The sequence below is a fragment of the Patagioenas fasciata genome, chromosome 3, assembly GCF_037038585.1.
Source record: "Patagioenas fasciata isolate bPatFas1 chromosome 3, bPatFas1.hap1, whole genome shotgun sequence".
Taxonomy (NCBI): Eukaryota; Metazoa; Chordata; class Aves; order Columbiformes; family Columbidae; genus Patagioenas; species Patagioenas fasciata.
This window is the reverse complement of record NC_092522.1, coordinates 66321181-66337221: the sequence shown is the minus strand read 5'-3', so window position 1 is coordinate 66337221 and position 16041 is coordinate 66321181. Positions and strand designations below refer to the sequence as shown.

Sequence of the window (16041 nt, the reverse complement as noted above, 5' to 3'; positions counted from 1 at the left end):
ATTCTGTGGGAGCATTTGCATTTTCTAGGAAATGACTAAGCACACCAGATGCCAGAGGGAAACATCATAAGCTAGGCTGTGCCATGGTTCACTCATCACTCAACAGAGAGGACATCTGGTGTGCTCCACCACCTCCTGTATTTTAGAAGACAAAAGTTACTCTTTGAAATATCAGCTTAGTTGTGTGCATCTGCCCGTTTGGACTCATCACTGACCCTGTAATTAGTTCCCTGCATCTGAACACACACAAGAGTACACACACCACTTGTCTTAGGAAAGCAGGTGCTTCTGAAGCTAACGGATGTGGTAACACATGATCCAAGGTCTAAGTTCCACACTAGAAGGACTTTTTTCAAAATTGGGAATCATTTTCCTCCCTCCACATTCTTCAAAAGAGATCAGAAATAAAGGCACAACATGACAGTAAAATTACATACAAAGGTAAAGATTATTTGCACTTCCAGCACACTTGTGCTTATCCTCCCTGGGATCATGCTGGCTCCCCTGGTAATTGCAATGATGTAGCAGAGCTCATGCTGAGTTCTACTCTGTTAGACTGGTTTGGCTGAGCTGATATTCTCATACTGATTGTGCTTTGTCTCATGACCTCCAAATCCTTTGCAACTGATCCTTTTCAGAAGACAACAACATACACATTTAGTTTCTGGATGCATAAACTAGCTTTCAGTTGCATTAAAATGCATCTAGTTTACCCAGATATAATACTGCAGGACTTTCCTTTTTTTTCTCATTATACACCTCTCTTCATCTAGAGTACAAGCGTTAACAATAAGGATTTCATATATTTTAGAACAACAAAGCCAGTGCACTGAGTCCCTGTACATGCAAGCATCACCCTTCAGGTGCAAAAAAAAAATGCTCGGAAAGAAGGGGAACAGAATTCAAGGAAGAAAATGGCTCAGTCACCAGGATTTCCTGCAACTGTTCTGGGTCTCCTCCATTCATTACATTTAGCTTTCTACTTAACTACTAACTAGGGTGAAGAGTAGGACTCAGGTCTTCCGCAGCCTAGGAAAATTTTTATTCCATATTTATTTTTCACTCCCTCACCACAAAGAAAATCCATAGGCTTAATAAGAAGCTTGAAGTCAAGTACTTGGACACTTCAAGTGGCATCCCTTCTAGAGATGAGACAGGTGTTGAGCAAACATCCTACTAGGCTAAGCAAAAGCTTATACCTCAGCCTGGAGGACAAGCCTGACAGGAAAGTCCTCACAGGTCTCTCAGGATCCCACTGCCCTTTTTTTATCTTCTGTTGTTGTTGTTAGAGGAAGGTCTTAGGGATAAGAGATCTGACTCTGCCCGTGAAGCTGAATCTTAGGGTATAGCTTTCTGAAGTTTTAAAATTCAAAGCTATTGGTTTAAAACTAGCCTAGCTTACATTCTAGTTCTGCACATTCAAGTTAGGCATGAAATTTTCTTTGATCTAAAAAAATCAAGTCTGTTTTCATCCCTTGGAGTTTTACAAATACTTCTTGTTTCGCTTAAGTTACAAACACTATGGGAACAGGGACATAGCTTGATTTGAATATAAACTTTAGAACTGCTGTGTCTTCTCTCCAAAGTATGCCCAGAGTCTCCCTAAGCAAAGCTGCTTCCAAGCATTATACAATAGCTGGAGACAGATATAAACATGCTAAGAAAAGATCTGAAATAGAACAAAAATAACCTTATGTTGAGAGCCGTGAAATATGGCAAATACATTACTACCTACCCATGTAATCCTCTCACACCAGTGAAATAATCTCCTTGTGTGAAACAGAATTGTACTTGCTCTTTAGGCTTTACGTAACAGTAATTAAACAAATCCTCACAATGGCCACGTGATTTCACGCACAAGCCAGGGCAGTCTACAAATAAAAACGTTTGCTGCTGGGTTGGAAAATTCCAGGTTGCACAGCCCAGAGAGCTCTGTGAGAGCTGTCAGCCTGATGCCTTGGATAAGCCTGCCTCGTCCTCCAGGATATCGTATTCACTGTGCACTGGGAACAAGAGCAGAAAATCCAAAAAACAAAGTAGTTGCAACAGGCACCTTCATCGTCTGCAGGAAAAAGTCCTCAAACTACTACATCTGTAAGATGCCAGACAGTTATCCACGCACATTGCTATACTAGAAATCAGTCTGAATGAAGAAAATATGGGAAAGTTCATAGCATTTGGTATGAGAATTTAGTGTCCCCACAGGCAACCCCCAGTATAAGCAGGTGACCTCTATCACGTCACCTGCTTCACAGCCGCCAGCACCAGTGGCTCTCTTGTGAACTAGGACCTGAGCCTGGAGGTGGGCATTGGAAATGCAAGAACTACCCATTACTACAGGCAAGAAAAGAAATCTCCTCAACAGGCAACACCCGCCCAGTCACCCATATATATGTATGTAGATTAATCTCCACTCACCTAAAAGGGGCAAGGAATAGCAGAATAAGCAAGGCACTTGAAGGGCACTTTAACTAGAGAAGGATGGAATCCACTACAGATGGAAAATGAAGAGGGAGACATCGTTAGCACCAGCTGACCTCTATTACCCACTCTGAGGTGCTGGACACAGGGATGACTGAATGGGGCACCCCAGGAGCTCACCTCTGAGAAACCCTCAGAGCCATGCTGGACATGGAGCCACCAACTCCATACCCCTCATCTGGGGATCCTGCAGAGCTCTGTCCCCTCTCCACCTGCTGCTCCACCTCTCTATCAAATACATTGGATATCTTGGGCCAGAAACACATAAATGATACACAAGGCGTTATTTCCTGTACATGAAACATATACAGAAATCTCCCATCACATCTAACACCAAGCCAATATCAACACCTGAAAGAAAATTCAGCTTGTTAAAACAAGAACCTCGACCAGATCCAGATGGGGGAGGGAATCCATTCAAATCTACTAATTGTGTAATATCCCATCTGCTGTTGCCGAAAATGCCTGCTCCCCTAAACTAATGAAGCATTTCACAGCTTTGGGGTTCTTTTGCTCTTCCATACAGGATTTGCAAATAAATAAATAAATAGATAGATAAATAAATAAATTGGCAGAATGAAACATGCACAGATATAGCTATTCTTTCCCCTGCCGGCAAAATGAGTGGGGAATAAAAAACCAACGCAAGTGTTCTGCTGCCACCACGTGGTCATACACAGACCTAGGTAGAGTTTTAAAACAATGTTAGTGCTTCTTCAGAATACATCGATTCAAAAAGCTATCCAGGTTCCCAGCCAACCTTTTCGGTCTGCCCTGCAAGTGGGTTGGACCCAGAGATTTCAAAGTTCATCACAATCTCGGGTCTCAGCTCTGGGGTACAAGCTATTTTCATAAAGTCTCCTCAAAGAGAAAATCAGCTTTTCAGCCAACTCAAGACACACGTAGCATATGCTTCTGAAAGGGGAGGGGGCACGAGCTCCATCCCCTGCTCTAAGACCATAGATCTTGAACACAAGACCTATGGGGAGAGGCTGAGGGAGCTGGGGTTGTTTAGTCTAGAGAAGAAGAGGCTTAGATGTGACCTCATCACTCTCTATAACTACCTGAAGGGAAGTTATAGACAGGTGGGGATTGGCCTCTTCTCCCAGGCAGTTAGCAGTAGGACAAGGGGGCAAGGGCTTAAACTCTGCCAGGGGAAATTTAGGTTGGATATTAGAAAGAAATTCTTTACAGAGAGAGTGGTCAGGCATTGGAATGGCCTGCCCAGGGAGGTGGTGGACTCACCGTCCCTGGAGGTTTTTAAACTGAGATTGGACATGGCACTTAGTGCCATGATCTAGTAAATGCACTGAAGTTGGACCAAGGGTTGGACTTGATGATCTCTGAGGTCTTTTCCATCCCAGTCAATTCTGTGATTCCATGATTCTGTGATAATAGCAGCCTCTGGCACACTTTTCGCAAAGACTCTTTATTCCAGTGACTCCACTTGCCAAAAAAGCACTTAAAGAGAAAAGACTGCCTTTCTGTGTCCTGTTGACATTTTTACTAACAAAAGTGTAAATCCCAGCATCAGCTTGGCCAAACTCTGGAAAGAAAAAATAAGTTGACCCTGGAAAATATACTGTACATTATCCAAAAAACCCCTATCATCTTATTTAGAAATATGAAATAAAGGTATGAATTAGGCCTAGTACTCAAGGCCTAGAGACTCTTCTAGACTGTCTACATCAGTTTTATAAGGTATTACAGGCCTGCATATCATAGCTCCACACCCTTAAAATGTTATAAACTATAACAAAACAAAAAAACAAAACAAAATTTAAAAAAAGGCTTTTTCTATTACCCCAAAATTTCTCCATGTATTTTCTTTTTGGTGTGCAGAGGAGCAGCAGAACAATTTGCTACTCTATTCTTTCACGATTCATCAGTAATGATTTTTCATCAGTTGTTCTGTGTTTTAGATGTGCCTTTCCCTAACAGCCCTGAAAAAATATCCCAATGACTCATTGGCTCTTCTCAACACACAGGCATTTATAAAACTCTGTGCAGCTTTGTTTACTGTGAAATTCAGCTCAAAACCTGAAAAGCAAATCATGAAGGGCTGCTGTAAAAATTCAATAGCAACAAAACCTTCTCAGGTGGGGCAGTGGGGGGCACAAAACAGGTATCCAACTTTATTTCTCTTTGTGGAATGTGAACAAGTTTGTGAGATACCTGATTAAAAAAAAAAAATAATAAAAGCTCTAAATGAATAACGGAAAGTTGGTAGTGGTTTTACACTTTTGTGACATTCATTTCCAACAGTTAGTTGTCTTAGGAGTCACTTCCAATCTTTACTAATGCAGAATGACACCATCAGTGACGTAGCCAGATCTTTGGGCAGGGATGTGAAAAATACCATCGCTGAGGCATAAAAGTGACTAAAGGCTGTAATTTCAAAATAGAATCATAGAATGTCCTGAGTTGGAAGGGGCCCACAAGATCACAGAGTCCAACTCCTCTCCCTGCATATGACAACCCCATAGTCAGAGAACAAGTTGTAGGATGATTCAGCTGCATACCGTGAAACAGGTTATAACTAAAACATTTATTGTCTCTGTGTATCATGAGTATTTCATGACCCTATGGTTTAACATCACTTAACAGATTAAAGGTACTGACTTCAGCATTTAGTGTTCTGCAGTATTAGTCCTTGTCTGACATCAGAGAAGTGCAATATGGATTGGTACATGGAAGGTACAGCTGAGAGTGGAAATGGGCTGATTCCCATCACAATACCAGCCTTACAATGTGCTTGCCACATTGTCCCTCAAGGTAATTCACCAATTACAGGTACAGTTACAGATAATCCTTTCTCTGATCTGCCTTAGAGGGACAGATTTTTGAGGCAGGAATACTCAAAAAGGGTTTAGGATCCATCTGATAAGCAAGTCATCTGGCTTGGGCTGGGCTGATTGTGGAATCAGCACTGATTTTCTCATTTAACAGGCAAGGTTGAATTCGACATTAGTGTTTGGGATGACTATTTTTAGCTGTCATTGATATTACTTGGCCAAAGTTCAAGAAAAAGATGGCCCAAATAGCAGTCTGTGATCCAGAAAGACATTTACAGTAACAGAAACTGCTGTCATTTGTTTTACCCTAATATACTCGTGTTAACATGTCAGTGCTTTATTGTGATGGTTTTGACCTCAGTGAAGAACTCGTAGGAATCCTTTGCTCCCTCCCTTCCTATGCCTGAGGCTTTCATCCCACCAAACGGCAAGTTCAGATCTCTAACAAGCCAGCAGTTGGTCCACACCAGTCCAGACTGTAGTCTTTGTGCCACCCTGTGAACACGTCCCACATTGCTGGACCACACAGTGGCTGCCAAGCCATATTTCACATTGTTGGCTCTTTCAATCACTTCTTCTTCTGTATCAAATGCTACTACACATGTCACAGGACCGAAGATCTCTTCTTGCATGCAACAAGATTCATCCTTGACTTCGGCAATAACTGTGGGCAACATGAAATAGCCTTTCTGGTTGCCAGGTGGGAGAGTCAAGGAATCCACTCCCTCTCCACAGAGTATTCTGGCTCCTTCAGCTTGGGCTTTCTTGACATAGTTCCTTACCTGAGGAAACAGCAGAAAAATATCACTGCTAAAGGACATCAAATCCTGAGGATTCACCTCTCCAGTCTGGGCACATCAACAGGAGCTCGTGAATATCTCCATCTGGATCGCACTGCTTTTACTTCCCTCCTCACAACAGAGGGTCATTCGCTAGATTTTGTTATGTTTCTGTAAAAGTAAGTTGGGTATTTCTTGCTGTAAAACAATTATTCTCCCCCTCCAAACACTTACTAGGCTAGCACACAACAACACTGGCCCTTCTCGCTAAGTATTCTCAAAAGGGTAGGGCCTCTGTGAAAACACAAGTGGCCCCAGAGCCTCCCTCCTTTCTTCCAGGAGCTTGGGCAGTTTGCCATGTGTTCCATGCCACAATTCACTCATTTACTTCAAGGGATCAGTAATATTTTCCTACCTCACAGGCAGGCTTGTTAAATGTTTACATGCCACTAGGATGATGAAGCCATGAATGCTATAGAAAATCTCATCAATAAATAATTAAAGCTGTTTCCATGGCTGTTGCCCTCATATGCTACCTTGAGCACACAGGACATGCTATCAATCTGCTTCTGCTGTTCTGAAATCATTGACTGGTTTCTTTCCCTATAAAAACACCACAGAGATACCATCAGGCTTCTTTATCTTTTAACCACCTTGATAGGTTAGACTCGGGAAGTCCTCCGTGGTGCCGCAGACTGAGGACCTCGGGAAGTGGGTGATTCTACCACTCTGCTTCAGAACAGGCCCGAAGAACCTGCTGAGGCATCAGGAAACCTGACAAAGGTCTGGCTTTCTCTCTCACCCTGTGGTTTGCAGTCTGCTTCTTGCTTATGCTGATTGCGTCAGATAGTTCTGGGATGTGAGCACCTGCTCTCCTCTACTCTGACACCATAAAAATTCATTTCATATAAGCCACTAAAGCAGACTTTGTTTAACTGTGCAACATCTCAGCTGCCCTCCACATACATGTAATTCCAAATTACTGCAAGCAGTCCTAAGTAACTGTGTGCTTATATTCCCCGGAATTTGCCAGAGTGATATAAAAGACTTACCTTGTTAACTGCCTTATTAGGCAAATAAGTGATCTTAGCAAGTGCAATATTAAAATCCATGAAGATGTTGCTGAACTCTAAGACTGGTTAATACAAATTCAGGATTTAGAATTAACCATTTTGAATTATTTCACCTCAAACAGCAATAAATGTTGTTTGTAATTTTAAACTATTTTCCTCATGGAGCCGATTTTTCCAGAGAAATCACATAATACCAGACCACAAGCAACACGAAGCTTATCAAAAAGATACCTTGTAATGGCTTTGGATCATCATCCCTCAGAGTTAATCTTGGAGAGGACACAGTCCTTTCCATACACCTCTGAAATCATCTTTCATAGCCCTCTAAAAGATGAGATGAGATCATGTAAACTCCATGTAACATCACCTTTTCTAGATGCTCTTTACTTATTAGTGCTCCCATGTTGACTGTAGGATCTGAGGGGTTCCCAACCTTCCATTTCTTAGCCTCTGCCACAAACTTCTTCAAGAACTCACTGTATATGCCCCTCTGAACAAAGATCCTGGAGGTGCAGAGACAGATCTCACCCTACCAGGGAGGGGAGGGGAGAAAAAAAAAAAAAAAGATTAAAAAATAAAGGAAACAATAACAGTTCATACTTCATTGTGCTATTGATAGGTATTAGGAGTCACATCCCACAATAAGACTTGTGTTGCGACATCCTCAAGAGAGCAAATTACATTCACCAAAGTAGGATTTTTCCCAGATTAAAAAGGAAAACAGAAACAAAATACAAAACCACAATAACAGGACTGTACAGCCACTAATGCAAGCAAATTTGATTTCTCATTGATTACATGTCTTCTCTAACAATGTTCATAGGAAACATGAATTCTAATCTGAATGATCTATCTTCACTTAGCGAAAATCCCTTTCTGATACCGAGCTATTTTTCTGAACATTTGCCCTAGTACTGTTCACTGGCTTTGGTGATCTCTCCTGAGGGTGCTGCTAAGGGAATAGGAACTTTGATAGAATTTTGCAGGAAGTCTCCTAATCTAATTCCAGCAAGTCAGCAAGCTTCCCACTTACTTAGAGGCTGGGATTTAAAGCAGCTGCTTCCTGGGGAGAATAAACAATGTATCTATTTTGATAGGGATAATGACACTTTGTGCTCTCCATCAGAAGATAACAAAGAACAGCCCTTTATTATTTTGTTTTGCTGGTTGTGGAATAACGAAACCTTTTTAGTATTTTTCTACTAAGGGTTTGCTCACAGCACAGACTCTTGGAACAGACCTTGACATTGTAGGATTTGGATCCAAAGGCATGTACTTACGCATGGACTCACTCATGCTCTCACACACATGTACACCTCCTGCTGCAAACAGGCTTTACACACCACAGAGATGGGAGGCACCTGGTTGGCAAAGCTGGACCTCAGGGTTGTGGGGATACATTGGCTCAAGTCAGCATCATCAAAGACGATGGCGGGGTTTTTGCCTCCCAGTTCCAGTGACAGCCGCTTGCAGTGTGGAGCACTTTTCTCCATGATCCGCTGGGCCGTCATCGTACTTCCCGTGAAGGAGATCAGAAGCACGTCAGGATGGCAGACGAGGGCTTCTCCTGCCTTGGGGCCTGTTCCAAACACTATGTTCACCACCCCGTGGGGCACCCCTGAGGGGAAGAAAGGCACACAGTCGTCATACCCTTTTTCCCTTGCTTTGTGGGTTTCACTTCACTGTGTTTTGTCCCTGAAGTCAGAAAGTTACCAGTAGTTCATGGGTGACAAAGCTAGACCCTTCACTTATGTGGGAACTAAAACACATCATGTTTAATAAGTCTGGGGAGTCATGGGTTAAAAGATAAAACCAATTCCACTGATCAGTCAAGCTTGCTTGACACCTGTCACCAGAGAGACCCAGTTTTCAGTCATTCAGGGAAGAAGGAGTGATCCTCCCAAGTTTTTCTTAACAGTGCATCAAATACAGCCACAGCACAAACACCAAGAGCTTATTCTCATTCCTTTATGCCCTCATGGTTCCTCTGCTGCCACCATGGGTGCAGGACATTCTTAAGGGGAGGGCAGGAGAGGAAAAGGAGGGGACACAAGAAGAATTTTCATGAGAAGATAGTGGAAAAAACACATGAAATAGGATAGAGAGATAGGATAGTATGAGTATGGAGAGCTTTTCATTCTCTGGTGTAACATTCAGCTGCAGCAAACAGTCTTTCCCAAATTTGTTGAGCACTGATGTTTGCAATGAAAATCGTGCACAGACAAGGAGTTCCATCGCATTCCTGCCCCTTACCTGCTTTCTCCAAGAGTTTGCACATCATCCAAGCTGTGACAGATGTCATCTCACTTGGCTTGGCAACCACAGTATTTCCACATGCAATGGCAGGAGCTATTTTCCAGGTCAACAAGTATAGTGGTAAATTCCAAGGACTGATTAAACCAGCTACAAAGCAAAAGTGCAAAGGACAGGATTTCAGTCTGTTGGGATACAAAACTCATTTCTCTAACATCAAGCAGTTGTACACCAGTTCAGGTTTATGAAGGATGTTTAGCTATGGCTTTTATCTCCAGCCAATCATACAACAAATTTACAGCTAGAAACATTTCTCATGGACAGATAACTTTAAAAGTTTTGTGTAAATGATGCTTAAGGTGATCAGCCAAACTCTCTGAATAAGTTTTGCTGATTCTTCAGGGCAGAGTCTTACATTCACAGGGAGATTTTCAGTGTTTTTCAGGATCATTAATGCAAGGTTAGCCATAACAATCACTCAGTCAACTGATCTGTGGTAATAATCTGTGTTAGCAAACAAGAAGTTAAGGCACTGTGTGAGCTCACATCACTCTTGCTTTTCGTTTCCCAATTTTAATATTAAAAAGAGCATGCATAACATACAGTGCATATTTTTCTTGAGAAATTTTAGCCTAATTTCTGAGTGCCGCAATATCAGTGTACGAACTGCTGCTTCCACAAATTGCTGAATGATCAGAATTTTTTCAGTAATTGCCTTTGGGAATACTTTCACCTTATATATTTATAAGAAATAGTGAAAAACCATCTGTAATCGTTAGGTGTGACTGCTCAGAAAAGCCACAGGATTGCTCGCTCTTTGGCAGAACAGAGGCTGTGAGTGACCTTTCCTTATGAGAGTAATTTCACCAGGAACGTTCATATTCTCCACTGCTCACAAAAACTTTTAAATGAGTCCTCTATGTTAGCCAATTCTAGTTCATAAATAATTCAAGTGTGAATGTACAACATTCATATATATATAGACAAAACACCTAATAATGGAATCATGATGACACCATTAATCATCAGCTCAGTGCAGCTGCTTGATTTCCAGAGCACCAGCAGCATCTAGTGGCTGTGTTCAGCAATTCCCCAGCAAAAAGCAGTTTAGCCACCCGTGGGTACTCCACTCACAGCCTGAAATGTCTCCTTGCAAACTACTCCTGCTTTTTCCCAAGAAGAATGTGAGGAGGATCCAGCTCTCCCTGCAGAAGCAGCAGCTGGGTGCTCCTGCAATGCCTCACTGCTCCACAGCGCTGATGTTTACTTACCCACACAGACACACACGTACAAACATGAGAGAGATTTTGAGGGTGAGAACTGCCAGGTTAAAACACATTTTTTAAGGCAGATAAACACTCTTTTTACCATGCAGTAGCACAACTGATTTTACATAATGTTGCTCGTGCTTTGGCAAACTAGTTGTGTTCAGCACATGACCTATGGACAACGAATGCTTTTGGAAAATCCACTTTCTTTGTTGAGCCGCTGCTGAGGCAGAAACTCTGCCAAGCTTTTCAGCAGTTTTGAAGCACCATACCAACTCCCACAGGGGCCCTTGAGGTGTAATGCACGCAGCCCATGGTTGCCATCTCGGTGCACTCTGTCGTGTGATGAAGAATGGAAGAGGCAAAGAATCGGAAGTTGTACACAGCCCGAGGGATGTCCACCGTTCTAGCAAATGTAATAGTTTTTCCTGAAACAAAACCAAGAACACTGCTGTGTTATCATGGGCAGAAACAGTGTGGTAAACTCCTCTCTGAAAGCTGATTTGTAAGTATTTTTAGGTAATGTCTTTTGCTCTATGCCCAAGTGCAACCATAGTCGAGAACAGCAGCCCCCCTGTAGTATTGCATTCCAAGTCAACATCAGCAATTCTGAACAGCAAGAATGCCCCAGGAATCCCAAATCAGCAACTTCTGCAAAGTTCATGCACATCGACTCCAATTTGCAGCAACAGCTCATACCATGCTAAAAATTTGCACCATATCTTCCATTTCAATATTCAGCCGGACACACTATATTTAGATCAACAGTTCCAAGTTTTACCCTGATCCTTTGACTCTGCTTGTGCAAATGCTTCCAGGTCATGTTCAATCAGGTCTGCTAATTTGTTCAGGATCTGAGATCTTTCCAATGGGCTTTTTGAGGACCAAACTGGGAAGGCAGCTTTGGCAGCTTTGACAGCAGCTTCCACCTAAGAAAGCAAAAGAGGCATGGTGAATATTAATGAAAGGCCTTAGAAAAAATATCAAACAATCAGCAGATTAATTTGTATTTGAGAGGCTAGTAATCCAGATCACATTGTTGGGAATACTCTTGTCTCTTCAGAATTGTAACTATTGATAGCTCCTCCATTTTCATTGCAAGACACTATCCCATAACTCAGGACAGTTTCTCTTCTTGATACTCTATTTCACTGCTTTTCTTTACATTCCAGAAACTTGTGGGCAACTCTCCAGGCCTGGAGGAAATGCTGGGCTGGTCAACTGGTACCAGCAAGTGCCACTGGCTGAACCCATGCAGAATCTTGTTTCTCATGTGTGAAAGTACAACAGTCTCCCAGAGCGAATTCAGCCTCAGTCTAAACATTGACAGTGCTCGCAACATGGGACTTCAGCCACGCCAGGCAATTATGAAAGTCAGGACTTGAGGAAGGAGCAAACTGTATGCCCTGCTGGCCTTTGATTTCCTCTTGCCTTTCCCCCAGCTGGTTCGAGCATGGCCTGAGAATATATTTACAGAATAGAGAGAGAAGATTTTTAATCTTACCTGATCACACCTAGAAACTCGTTAATGCTCTCATATTTAAACAAACAAACAAACAAATAAAAAAACTTCTTCCTAAAACTCTTGGTGTCTATTCAGTTCTCTCATCAGATACCTACAGAGCTCTACAGATATTAAAGTTCATTATATGCATTTTATATAGATACATACCAGTATTGTCAGTATTTTGCCTGAGATGTACGTAAGTAACGCATGGTCCTTCAGACTGACCTTTCTGAGTATTGGCAGAATACCAGCACTTTTCTGAGGCAGACTAGGCTTCAAAGGATTAAAATTCACCAAAAAGCGCTGTCTTCAATCAAACATTTCCACTGGGATCTTGCATGAATGTTACTTGCATCTATTGATTTATAAGTCGTTCCTTCTCAATGTTGTTTAGCACTCTAAATATGTTTACTAACATCCTTCTGTATTTTAATTTACTGCCCTATTTCCCAGTTTTTTCTTCCTGAATATCACTTCTTAATTGCCTCCAATGTCTAATATATGCAAATCTGTCTTAGTTGTTTCCCAACATTTTTCCTCCTATATTTCTTCAGCTTTTGGACATCTGCCCAAGTCAATAACTAGGAGGATGCTGATGCAAGATCAGTCAGATAATTCTGAACTTTCCTAGTGTTGCCACACTGCTGGTTCCCATGAATCTGCTGAAGACTCATCAATTCCACAAAACTGAGTTCCAAATTTGTTCCTTCAGATCAGGACGGCTGCTATTACATTACAAAATAACTTACAGAGACTCCACTGATGTTTTACTAAGAAAGGCACTAAAGTTCCAGTTCACACGAGGTCACACGGATCACTGGCCAAGCTTTGATTCCTTCAACTCTAGGTGCCGAAGGCGGCTGTCAGCCGCCGAACTGCTGGAGCAGGGCCACAGCAGCCCTGGGAAGGGGGATCTGCATCTTCTTGAGCCAGTTGTGGGGGATGGCACACCACTCTGAAAAGGGTCACCCTCTGCAAAACTATTCCACCCTTACTGATTAACTTGTCCTTCTACCCTCCTGTCATTAGGTGCCATTGTGGTGCTGCTTCTGGTCTGTCCTCTCCTCTGTGGCCTTTTCCTGCCCCCTGTATCAAGAGAGGGCTGGTGTGCAGTTAAAGTTATCTGCATTTTCAACCCTACTGTGGGTTTTAGAAGAAGGAAGATGTCGCATTTTCACAGACAGTAGAGTAGAAAAATCAGCGAAGGAAGGCAAGAAGCGGCAGTAGGTTGATCTAAAAAAGGTAAGAGGAAAAAAAGGAGAGAGATTTGTACAGAAGTAAGACAGCGTACAAAGGTTAAACAGGTACTTAGTTTGACTAGCAAAAAGCAGCAAAGAAAGTCGAGCCATAAAGAAAACGCACATAAGAATTCAACTGTGAACTCGTGTGTCTGCAACACTTCCTTCTGCTTTCCTCTTCTGCACAAGACAGACACAGAGAAAGAACACTCAATCCACAACTATTGTAAAAGGTTGATACCAAAATACCCCAAACTCTCCTCAGGACATGATGTTTGCTTTTCCAGTGGATGATGCACAGGATCAAGGTTCTTTAGAGAGAAATGGTTTTTATAAGCAGATCTTTGCCAGGACTAATTAGCCCTCACCAGCCCATCCTTTGGCGATACAGGGCACCTGTTCAGCATGCTTTGGTGCTGCTATCTGGAATTTAAGACATCTAGCTAGGAGGCAAATTAACCCCTGAAAAACATTCAATGTTTTTGGCAGAAACTGGCTGAAATGGCCCCTTCAGCTGACCTGATGTTAAATTCCAGGGTCAGCAACAGATTTGCAGTCTGTCTCTGTTTTGCCTTCTAACCCTCTATTAAAATTAACAGGAAAAAAATCCAACAGGACTTTGAGCCTTGCTAGAAACCAGCATCCTGAGCTCTTTGTTGAACCTGAGTCTAGATGTTTATTCTGAAATCTCCAGATATCCTCTAAGTAGTATGTGATTGCACTTTCTCCTGTAGCCTATTCCATCAGTTTCCAGCAGATACCAGCTCTGCAGCTCCCAGTCTTCTTTTATAGCTGTGTAAAGACAGAAGCACTCGTTGACTTCATGGGTGTTTTAACTGGGTTCCCACTACCACACACAACCACTAACTTGGAAAGGTGATAGAAAAAAAGCCATTGCTCTCAACATATATTCGAACTATAGCTCCAGAATGGCTGGTAGCCTTCTTCTGTTAGGCTGCACTGGCATTCTCACATCTCTCTGGTTTTAATGATTTTGCAAATGAATGAACAGGAAGATCTGCACCTGCACATCAAAGAGAAGCCTTTTCAGGTATAATTAGGGTTGAAATGAACTTGCACAGATGTATTCTAGCAAACCAAATCTGTTACACTTTAACCACTGGTCATCAGCATCTAGCAAATATTTACTCAGTTGAAATTACAGTGCAAAGGTTTCTGCTGAGAGAGGCAAAGAGAAAAGACGTCAACAGGACTGAAAAGCAAGCGAAGGAAACAGCTACACGTAGTAGCAGTGTGTTTTAAAAAGCACTTTGAAAATGAAAACACTCTGTGCTGCTTGTCAACATTTTCCAAGCCCTTCACTTTATTCAGGTTTTTCCAGTCATTTCTCACCTCAGCAAATCTGAAACACTCATTGTCAGACACACACCTTATAAAGTAGCATCAAAGAAACTGCAGCTCCACAGATGAATGTCACACTGCCCATCCACATCTGAACACATATAAGGTACCAGATGTTCATTGCACTAGAGAGCACAGCACTAGGAAGCATTATGTTGATGCAGAGGACAGGCCACATTTTAAGCTATTGTACACTCATTGCAGCCACTTCATCACCTCCACTTCACATCCAGCTGCTAATATCAAAACCAGAGAGGCCTGAAACCTTTCTACCATACTTCAGGGAAGAGCCAGTAAGCCAAAAATCCTTTTAAATGACAACTGCAAATCATCAAGAAACTAAGGAAGAACACATTTAGTTTTACACAGTACCTCTAAGTTTATTTACAGATCAATAAACCTCTTTCTTTCTTCCAGACTGTTTCTACTTACTGCCATTCTGACCATTATTGTTAACTTATGTACAAGACATCTCCCATGGTAGCTGAAGTTTTGATTTACACCAGCCTGGGATCCAGCCTGTAACTTTCTAACAGCAAAATGTAAAAAAACACTATTTGCTGCCACAGCAATAGATCACACAGTGCTACAATGCAGTCAAGCACTAACTCATTTAAGCATTAAAGTCCTTGGTGTTTTTCTATTCTCTTGCCTTCAGTCTCTCCCACCCAAAATATTAATGTTATGTGCATTTAATGTTTTCACTTCTTTGTGCATTTGGATAGTACTCACCTCTTCTTTGCCACTGTCTGGCACCCTGCAATAGACATCTCCAGTGGATGGATTATAGGAGTCTATGTAGGAGGAACAAGGAACAAATTTCCCAGCTATAAAGTTTTCCAGCACCAAGAGAGCCTTTGACTGAGCCATCCTTAGGCGCTTGCTTCATCTGGGATTTTTTTTTCCTACAAGGTATCAACGTAGATTGGCCGTTCTGTATGTATTTGCACAGCGAGTTTGAACTCCTCCCCCTCTCTCTCCCTTTTCCCCGCACCACTCGCTCATGAGTGGGAATGAACCCTGGCAACAACAGCAGAAAAAAAAAAAAAAGGGAAAAAAACCAAAACCACCAAACAAACAAACAACCCCTCCAGAAAAATCCAGAACCTGTTTCTGTGATATTTGGTTCTCTCCCAGGAGCTGATGCAGGGAGGCAGGAGCAGCTGTTAGAAAACAGCTCTTCTCTGTCTATTAGAAATAAAATAATGAAGAAGGGGAGGAAAACAATGGTTTGACAGGGAAATTTTCCCTCTGCCAGTTTTTCAAGCTCAATTCTGAAGAAAGA

The 16041-nt window shown here is 42.1% G+C and overlaps 1 protein-coding gene across 1 annotated transcript; it reads right to left on the bottom strand.

The window, feature by feature from the left end:
* Positions 1 to 5010: 5010 nt before the first annotated feature.
* On the bottom strand, positions 5011 to 15744 carry ALDH8A1 (aldehyde dehydrogenase 8 family member A1). The gene is made up of 7 exons (XM_065834407.2): positions 15489 to 15744; positions 11431 to 11578; positions 10922 to 11077; positions 9382 to 9531; positions 8490 to 8746; positions 7496 to 7657; positions 5011 to 6058 (listed from the first exon to the last, which is right to left on the bottom strand). Exons 1-7 carry the CDS (start codon positions 15624 to 15626, stop codon positions 5606 to 5608), a joined length of 1464 nt encoding a protein of 487 aa, XP_065690479.1. The 5' UTR covers positions 15627 to 15744; the 3' UTR covers positions 5011 to 5605.
* Between the last annotated feature and the right edge of the window lie 297 nt (positions 15745 to 16041).

Bases quoted from the DNA above. Each gene is read 5' to 3' on its own strand.
- ALDH8A1 (XM_065834407.2), bottom strand. From the start codon at position 15,626: ATGGCTCAGTCAAAGGCTCTCTTGGTGCTGGAAAACTTTATAGCTGGG. The intron at 11,579-15,488 runs GTGAGTACTATC...TTGCTTTCTTAG, and splicing joins CAGACAGTGGCAAAGAAGAG to GTGGAAGCTGCTGTCAAAGC. The intron at 9,532-10,921 runs GTATGGTGCTTC...TTTGCTTTGTAG, and splicing joins AAGGGCCCCTGTGGGAGTTG to CTGGTTTAATCAGTCCTTGG.